The sequence below is a fragment of the Camellia sinensis genome, chromosome 11 (assembly GCF_055761805.1).
Source record: "Camellia sinensis isolate YWXY chromosome 11, ASM5576180v1, whole genome shotgun sequence".
In the NCBI taxonomy this organism is placed as follows: Eukaryota; Viridiplantae; Streptophyta; class Magnoliopsida; order Ericales; family Theaceae; genus Camellia; species Camellia sinensis.
The window spans coordinates 113,986,138-113,996,286 of NC_138971.1; the positions used below are offsets into that span (position 1 = coordinate 113,986,138).

The 10,149-nt window shown below is 34.5% G+C and overlaps 1 protein-coding gene and 1 long non-coding RNA gene across 2 annotated transcripts in view; both read right to left on the reverse strand.

Annotated features, from left to right (window-relative positions):
- LOC145802081 (uncharacterized) overlaps positions 1-8,892 on the reverse strand; it is a 40,304-nt gene extending 31,412 nt beyond the window's left edge. The window contains exon 1 of the long non-coding RNA XR_014344351.1: positions 8,675-8,892. This is a non-coding gene — a long non-coding RNA (uncharacterized LOC145802081). The remainder of the gene's footprint in view (positions 1-8,674) is intronic.
- Positions 23-3,010, reverse strand: LOC114289531 (uncharacterized). The gene is made up of 2 exons (XM_028233280.2): positions 806-3,010; positions 23-709 (listed from the first exon to the last, which is right to left on the reverse strand). Exons 1-2 carry the CDS (start codon positions 2,395-2,397, stop codon positions 91-93), a joined length of 2,211 nt encoding a protein of 736 aa, XP_028089081.2. The 5' UTR covers positions 2,398-3,010; the 3' UTR covers positions 23-90.
- Positions 8,893-10,149: the final 1,257 nt, after the last annotated feature.

The following is a 10,149-nucleotide window of genomic DNA, read 5'->3' on the forward strand; positions in this document are numbered from 1 at the left end:
GAAGTAGGTGATAGGTTTTAACATAAAATTATCCAATGTACCAATAACTATCATCTATTACAAAATCCATAAATATCAGAAAATGTGAATTTAAGTAGAGGAAACTATTACAACATCTTCACCACCACCTCCATCTTCTCCTTCATCTGTAAATAGGACCGCCTCCATAGCCGGTTCATCAAGTGAGAGGTTAGCTATCCCAAGCATTCCAATATCATCAAGTGAGTCAAAATTATCTCCAGCAATGTCCCACATTTTTGTCTCTCCTTGCAAGTATTGGGAGCTCCTCCTTGATAAAAGACGAAGATTGCTATGAATGAACACCAAGTCCTCCGCTCTTTGAGGGACCATTTTGTTCCTTCTCACTGAGTGAATAAAGGAGTAAGTACTCCAATTTCTCTCACAACAAGATGAAGAGGCGGGTTGCACAAGTAATCTCAAAGCTAGTTTTTGAAGAGATGGTGCATATGCACCATATGCACACCACCAAGTATAAGGGTCCATGTGCCACCTATTATGAATAGAATCATACTCCGAGAATGCTTCAACATAACCCGAAAATTTTCCAAACTCAGTTATCACCTTGGTTCGCTCTGTGATATCTTCAAAATACCTCTTAAAACACTTGTTCCTCTCACGTGTCACCTCTTCATCCCTATGTGGAGGAACTCTATTTTGATCCTCATGGAGCCACTCATCACTATAATATCTACAATACAAAATAGGAAAAAATAATTATTTCAAGAAAGACTAGATAAGTCCATTAAAATGAAATATCTAAAACAAATTTAAATGTGATACTTACTTTGGATTCAATGAATGTGCCATACAATGGAGAGGAGTATTGTTTTTATTCCAACGATCCACGAGAATTTGATGTACCACATTGTAAAATGTAGATTCCTCATCTATTCTTTTCCCTTCATGCCTATATATTGTCATCTTCACTTTCTCTATCATTGTGTCCCACATATCATACACTAAGTGAAGGCAAGGTTTGTCCGTATCACAAGCCCTAAGCATGTCATATATAGGACCCGTGAAGGAAAGAATATAATCAATGTAGTCCCACCACACATCATCCAAAATCTTTTCTTTTACAAATTTGGCCTTCCCAACATCATCCTCTCTATAGCAATTCCACTTGTCACTAATTACCATTGCTTGAAGTCCATGTTTTATAAGCTTCAACCTCTTGAGCATCACAATTGTGGAGGCAAATCGTGTTTCGGCAACCGATAGCAACTTCAATGACACAAATTCATTGTACATAGCCAATCGCATTGAGTGATTAGAGATAAAATTTTTAATCATCAAACCATCTCCGGCAATATCACTAATCCAACTACATTCTTCATATGTGACCTCATTCCTCTCAATATTCTTTGCCGCACAAATATTTTTCAAAGCTAGATTTAATGTGTGCACTACACAAGGAGTCCATAGAATATGAGAGAATTGAGCTTCAATGAGTTGTCCAGCTGCCTTACAATTAGGAGCATTATCCGTGATGACTTGAACAACATTACTAGCCCCAACCTCATTAATCACTTCTTTCATCAAATTTGCAATAAAATACTTGTCTTTAGTTTCTCCAGAACAATCAACTGCCTTAATAAACATAGGCCCACTTTCACTCACCGCCATAAAATTAATCAAAGGCCTCCTTTGAGAATCACTCCAACCATCACTAACAATGCTCACCCCTTTTTCCTTCCATGTACCCCTAATTGGTTGCAACAATCTATCAATATTTGCCCTCTCCTTTTGAAGTAATGTGGTTCGTAACAAATTATAACCGGGAGGCAAATATCCAGGAATATTATGGTTTGCAGCAAATGTGTAAGAGCTAACACAGTAAGGATTTCTTGCAAGATTAAATGGTACCCCCCCTAAGTAGAACATCCTAGCAATTTCAAAATGTAATTGCTCTCTATCCTTCATGTTGAATGCTTTCTCAATAGCACTCCCACTCCCAGGCGCACTTCCACTCCCACTCTCACTCCCACTCCCACTTGCACATGTCCTCCTTTTCTTTGATTCATAAGCATAACTACTACCAATTGATACACTAGAAGGGGGTAGTGGTACATTTTTGGGATGAGCATTTTTAATTCTCAATTCAGCAGCATCATTCTCATTTTGCAATTGTGAAAGTTTTTGACTTGTAATTTTCTTACAACCACCAATTCCCTTTCCTGGAAGTTTTAATAGATGTGCCCTTGCTCTTGTATATGAACCTTTGAAAGTATTATTACAAAAATTACATTGTAATTGGCAATTTCCTCCTCCTCCTTCCCCAGGTTTTGCTAATTTAGTTACATACTTCCACAATGGTTTGTTCTCATCAAAATAATCATCAGGTACATCATTAGAACTACCACCCGCAGTAGCCATTGTTTCAGAATTACAAATTTGTTCCTATAATAAAATTAATAAACACACATTATTATTAAAATTAACAAAACTAATAATATATATATATATATATATTAACAAAACTATTTCAGAATATATATATATTAAATACTGAAAAAAGACTTATTAACAAAACTAATAAATACTGAAATAAATACTAATAATATATATATATATATATATATTACATATTAACAAAACTAATTAATATATATATATATATTCTGAAATAAATACTGAAAAAAAAACTTATTAACAAAAATTAATTAATAAATATATATATATATATATATATATTCTGAAATAATAGAGGGGAAAAAAATATAAAAAGAAAATAGAAAAAAAAAAAAAAAAGAGAGACCGAAGTCGAAGATGGACGAAGACCAGACACAGAGAGAGAGAGAGAGAGAGAGGAGACCTCGACTGACACAGAGAGAGAGAGACATCGACTGGCGAAGACCAGAAGAAGAAGGAAGAAGACCGAAGTTGAGGAAGGAAGAAGATGTACCTTACGAGCGAGGAGCGACGGCCGAGGAGCGACGACGAGCGACGAGCAGCGACGAGCGATGACGAGCGACGGACGAGCCCAGGTTCAGGTTCTCTTTCTCTTTCTCCTCTGTTTCTTCGCCTTCTCTCTTTGTCTTTTTGTTCTGTACTAAGCTCTTACATCGATTAGGGCTTTTGATCGATTTAGGGCAAACAGAATTTTTTTTGCTTTTTTACAGATTGACCCCAAAAATATTTTGTAAATTCTGAAATTGACCCAAAAAATGTTTTGTAAATTCTGAAATTGGCCCCGTGCGTGTCCGAAAGTGTCCATAACGTGTCCTGGACGTGTCCGGCTTCAGAAAAAATAAAAAAAAAAATTGGACACTCTCTAGTGCGTGTCCGACACGTGTCCACCGCGTGTCCGACGCGTGTCCGTGTCCGACACGTGTCCGACACTGGTACGGAGCCCTCGGAGAGGTGTCCGTGCTTCATAGACTAGAAGCAACAAGGAAAAAATGGGGCAGCAGCTAAAAAAAGGGGCCGCAGTTAAAAAAAAGGGCTGCAGTTTTTTGTTTTAGGTTTGTTGTCTAGCAAAAATGGGCTCTCTTTATTTCTAGGCCATATTTGCTAATGGCAACAGGTTATACACAAGGTTCATATGGGTTATAAAAAGGTTCATGGAAATTTTCATGGGTTATAAAAAAGGTTCATGGAGAAGAAAATTTCTGCTAGAAGGTAAAAAAAAAAAAGAGAGCAAATTAAACTGTGAAAAAAAAAAGGTCTTTGGGCTAGGAAAAAAAATCTGCTGGAAAGGCAGCAGGTTTTTTTGTTCAAGTAAAAATAAAAATAGTAAAATAATAAAAAGAAAAGAAGCTACAGCTTTTGTTATGAAATAAGGCAGTAGCTTATTCATCCTTTCAAGAAGGGTCTTTGTCGGGACTACTTGGACTTAGGGTCTAGTAAAAATTTTTGGGAAGGGCTGTCACATGGTGATATACATGCTGAAAGAAAATATTTTATGGAGAAGAAAGCATACCTAATTTAAAGGAGTTTGAAGAGATTCTTTTGTGTCTTCTTTAAAGTATAAGAAGAACAACTTTTGTTGGAAAAAGAAGAAAGATAATGGCTGGAAAGTTGTTGGAAAGATACTAAAATAATGAAGACCTAATATGCAGAGAAAAAAAGAGAGGCTGCTGGAAACAATCTGCTGGGAGAAAAAAAAAGCTACAGGGAAAATATACGGGCTGTATCTTTTGTATACTCAAAGAACAATTGCTGCTGGAAAGATACCAAAATAATGAAGACCTAATATGCACCACAAAATCTGCAGAGAAAAAAAAAGAGGCTGCTGGAAAGAATCTGCTGGGAGGAAAAAAAAGTTACAGGGAAAATATGTGGGCTATATGCATGGATAGGTGTCATATAAGCAAAAATTCTTGCTTAAAAAAGGAGGTAGTGTTCACCTAAAATACTTAAAACAAGCAAGAGTTTAGGTAGGATTTGAAATACTAAGTAAGAGTTTGTGTAGGATTAGAAATCCTGCCAATGCCAATCCATCCTATTCCATTTAGACAAACTCCTAAAATATATATATATATGTTGTAAAAAAATCCTAAAAATAATAAGTGGCAAGTTGGAGGCCCACAAAAGAAAAGGCCCAATTAAAAAATGATGGCCTAGAAAAAAAATCTGCTGTAAAAAATGGTGGCAAGTTGGAGGCCCACAAAAGAAAAGGCCCAATTAAAAATGGTGGCCTAGAAAAGGAAAGGTCTATAATGGCCTAGAAAAAATCTACTGTAAAAAATGGTGGAAAGTTGGAGGCCCACAAAAGAAAAGGCCTAATTAAAAAATAGTGGCCTAGAAAAGGAAAGGTCCATGTTGGTCTAGAAAAATCCATGATGGCCTACAAAAAAATCTATTGTAAAAAAAATGGTGGCAAGTTGGAGGTCCACAAAAGAAAAGGCCCAATTAAAAAAATTGTGGCCTAGAAAAAGAAAGATCCATGATGGTCTAGAAAAATCCATGATGGCCTAGAAAAAAAATCTACCATAAAAAAAATGGTGGCAAGTTGGAGGCCCACAAAAGGAAATGCCCAATTAAATCTTGGACCTTACACATGACCCTTCAAAAAAAAAAATTAAGTCCATAAAAAGGACTCATGCAACAAAAGTAAATGGCCCATGGACTATAAAGGGCAATTAACCCTTTATTTTAAAAAAAAAAAAGATCAAATCCACAAAAAGGACCCATGCAACAAAAGTAAAAGGGCCCACGAAAAAAGAGCCGTCAACCCCCCCCTCAAAAAAAAAAAAAAACAAAAAAAAAGGCCAGGGACCAAAGCAAAGAAATAATCCCATCAAAGACCTAAAGATCATCCAGATAAAAGTGCCAAAATTGTCATGACTCGCACAGTTAAGAAAATTCACTTGTGCAGGTCACGAGGGGCATTTGTTGGCATATAAATTTCAACTAAATTTATGACATGTATAGAGCCTATGATAGGAAGGTTGTAGGTAATCACTTCCTAAAAAAAAATCAATATGATCCATTGAAGTACATAAATAAAACGACGTTGTATCTCAACAACGTTATTCAAGACACTCAAATGACACGTGGAGCCTACGAAAGATAACACCTGTAGAGCCTACAGCAAGGACACCACACAGGATGAAACCCCAAAGATCAATCCGATTAATCAGATATACGATTAATCAAATAGCGTTATTATTCAAAATTCAAATGGCGCTATCATTCAATTTGAAGATGAAGCATTCCTATCACCTGATGGCCTCCATAAATATGAGGACCATCACACAAGACGAGGGATCGGAAGAAAAATCAAAAGTGAAAAGATCAGAGAGAGAGAGAAAGAAATTGAGAGCTAAAGAAATCGTTACAAGAAAGAAGAAGAGAAGCCTAGAAAACTCAAGAGCCTAATCTAATGGCGATGAACAGGTAAAGGGTTCCAAACCCAAGAATTGTATTTTGTATTCGAGGGTTCAAAACCCATAACAATTTCAATAAAATATTTATTCTTCTTAAATTGTCTTTTGTTGTTTATTTTGTTCTTCATTAATCGGAGGTTTCATTTGTCTAAAATGTGTAATTAAGGATCTGAAATACAGATCGGAAATAAGAACCTGCTATTCAAATAATCAACACTGTTTAGTCCAAAAACTAAACAGTGGACATTTGTAACATAAAATTTTGAAATGTGTTAAAATACTTCATGTTTCAAAATTTATGTCTACAGAGATCCAGGTGCACTCCCATCTCCGTCACCTCCACATTGTTTCTTTAAATGGATACTGCAACAACAAGTAAGAGTTGATCCTTGTGTACGAGTATTTGGTCCATGGGTCTCTCCATCATCACCTATATGTAACCAACGATTATCCGCCTAACTGGGAAAAGTGACTTCAGATTTGTATTGGTATTGCACAAGGACTGCAATACCTCCATGCAGGTACAAGGCAAACAATCATTCATCACAACCAGAAGCTGACCAATATTATGTTGGACGAGTATTGGATATGTTGGACGAGTATTGGAAGGGCAAAGTGGTGCCCAACACTAAATCAAGTATAAGCACCGTGGGACATATGGGTCCAGAATACCTTGGCAATGCAAAATTTACTATAAAATCCGATGTGTACTCATTCGGCGTCATCTTACTTGAACTATTATGTGGTAGGAAGCCAATGATCTATTCAAGGGACAAGGATCAACTGAGTTTAGTTTGTTGGTTCAAAACTAATATCGAAATGGGTACCGTAGATCAGATCATTGATCCATATCTAACTAACAAAACCAGAATGTTTGAAAGAATATGTCAAGAATGCAGAAAATTGCGTGTGTAATGAGGGGATTGAGCGTCCATCGATGGACGATGTGTTGGGTAACCTCTGGTATGCACTGCAACTGCAGGAGACTTGGCGGAATAGTAATGACTAGTTCAGTACAGCTAAGTTCCCTAAGGCCGTTCCTCGTTCAGATGACATTGTGTTAGTTAAATTAGCCAATAGAGGAGATATTGAGATTATTTTTCGGGTAATCTAGCATGGTAGTACAACTCTGTAGTCTTTACGATGTGCAAACATAAGGCCTTTCCAACTGATGCTTCTGTAAAAGTTGATAGTTACATGAAACAGGCGTAATGCTGCCCCTGTTAATGGATTGCTATCCATTTGCTGTGTTACAAAACTTTCTAACATAATGCAATCCACAGATTTTATACATTTATGTGCCTGGTACAATATGTTGTTCCTCCTCTAGAATCAGTTATACCTAGCAAATTCTACTACCAACTCAGCATCTTATTTCATTGACTAGTAAAAAAGATTTTGTAGTGATCCCGATTTTGACCCGGTCAGCTTACGGGGGTTGAGCTGCTGGGTTAGCTCGCCGAAAAAAAAAAATGCAAAATGCATGTGTATGAACAAACCACAAGATTGCAGATAAAAAAAAAAAACACGGTCATGAACAAACCACAAGATTGCAGACTAACACACATTTATGCTTGGTTAGGAAGAAATCATAAGAAAACGAAGTAAACAAGGACTCTCTCTTAGGAAACTGGCCCAATCAATAAACCAGAAAAAGATCAAAAGTATTCATACGATGTCCTAAAATCTATAAATTTTAGTATTCAGAGACTAGCTTCTTCATTGCCCTCAATCAGCCTCAAATTGGTTTCTCAAATTAATTTGAAGTAGAATTGGGTTGGAAAGAAAAATATATACGCATATTTATTGAAAGCTTTGTACTGAGAAGAACAAGAAGAAAATTCAATGAGATGCTGAAATATTTTAACAAGAAATAAATAATCAATTCAGCTAGTCATCAGCCAAAAACTCTATAATTCAAACTAAAAGATCCACAGAAAAAGAGAGAAAGATATTAACAACTCATAGAAAAACCAAACATTTACATATGTTATTGTGATAATAATGCTAGATCATGTGAAATGAGGTCACATGGGGTCCCATGTAAAGCCTCGATTTTTATAGTTTTGTTTGCTCCAAATTTGCCTCTTAATGTAATCAATTGTTTGCAAGGTTGATCTTCCCCATTGAATTCCGTAGTGGGCTAGAGAATTTTAACACAGAATGTAATACATTAATACACAAATAATTAGATTTTAATTGAAGTGACTGATTAGGGATTTCAAGGACTAAAGAATAATTGATAACGTTCTGTTTGGTTGCTGAGAAAATGAGCCAGACAAGAACAAAAAAAGAAGTAAACAATTGATATCCCACTTCAGAGGCATTAAAATGTAGGAAAAGATAAGGGAATCAAAATTGAGAACAAAAGAAGCGCTGTTTGGCTTCTAGGAAAATGCCGGAAAAGGAAAGACATAAGAATGTGGAAGCAATATTTGTCATTTACGTATGAGCGAAGAAAACTATAACCTCCAGTTAATTGAGCCTAGTGAAAATTCAAGAAGACTAAAACCCCAAGTAATTGAACCTAGTGAAGACTATTTTGGGTAGATGGAGATGAGTTTTTCATTTTAATTAGTACATAAAAATGTTCAAATTTCCTTTTCGTTTCTTCAATTTCTCCTTAGATTTGGTTTTTTACTCAACTGGGTTGGCTAATTTTTATTTCAATAAATCAAAATTCTCAAAAACACTTCACTTCTTCTCCAATTCCCTCATTTTCTGAGCAAATAGGGTACATAAGAATCGACGTGTATTTAGAAACTCAAAAACTGAATAAATAAATAAAGATCCTCAAGAACATCATGGAGGAGGGAGATTACCTGGTGGGAAGTGATGTATTGGGAGAATCCTGAGGATATTTGATTGGGGATTCTCAGTGGATAGATCCGGGTTTGAGCGGGAAAATTGGGTATGGGTCTGTTTGGATGGCGAGAAAGTTGTCGTTACTGGAATGTCATTCATTTGGATTTGCTAGAGAGAGATGTGTTTGCCCAAAAAGCTTGCATAATCCGTTCCAAAAAAATAAATAATAATAATTGCTTGCATAACCCGAGCCATCATGAGGTGTTTAGCATTTGCTCATTTGTATTTTTTTTTTTTTTTTACTTTTTTCTTTTTACTGATTTTCGTCTATAATGAATTTTTTTTTAAAAAAGTTTTAAAAAAATAGTGGACAAATTTTTTTTAAAAAATTAAAAATTCCAAAAAAACAAAAAACAAAAAACAAAAACGAAAAGACAAAAAAATAAGTAAAAAATAATGGACTTTTTTACTTATTTTGATTTTTTGATTTTTGATTTTTTAAGTTTTTAATTTGTTTTACTTGTGATTCATCTACACAAAACGGAATAAAAATAAAAAAAAAGTTGACATAATTTTTTTATAAAAAAAATCCACTAAAAGCAAAAACAAATCCAAAAAAGAAGTCACTATAAATAAGAGTGATAAACGAATCGAACGAGTCGAATAGTTAATTGTTCAAGTTTAGTTTGATAACTTTAACGAGTTTCAAAATTTGTTCAAATTTGATTCGTTAAACTTTTGATCAGATCTCAAACGAGCTTTTGTCAAGCCGTGTTTGAGTAATTTAATATTTTATATAATTTTAATCTTATTTAATCGAGTTGAACAAGCAATTGACAGTTCAAACTTGATTTGAAAATCTTAATGAGTTCTAAAATATGTTCAAGTTTGGTTTGTTTATTTAACAGATTGAGCTCAAACAAACTTTTAACAAGTTAAACATGAATCGAGTTTGAAACTATTTGGTTCATTTATCACCCCTAACTATAAGCTACCATTGCCGCACACCCACACAAATGTCATTCACTCTGTACTTGGTTTAATTTTTTGTTTATACGGTAAATTTTATTTTATTTTTATTCTTAAACTATTAATTTTTATTTAATTGGTTTCTATTTTTTTATTTTTTATATGTCAGTTCATTTGATATAATTAGAAATAATTAGACAAATCATTAACCAATAAAATTTAATTTAATGGCCAAAATGTCATTTTAAAATTTAAATAACTTACATGATACAATTAAATAGTCATTTTCAATTCAAATGCTAATGAATATATTGCAAGTCCTGTAGTTTTGGTATAACTACAAACTACATTGATCTTTCTTTTAGTATAACTAAAAGAATCCAAAATAATACAAATTGTGTGAAAATACAAGGATAAATGATGAATAATATGCATTTCATTATAAAATAAATGACAATATTATTTTCTATCTATATGCAATGGCAGAGGGAGCATGTGACCAGGGGGGTCACGTGCCCTCCCT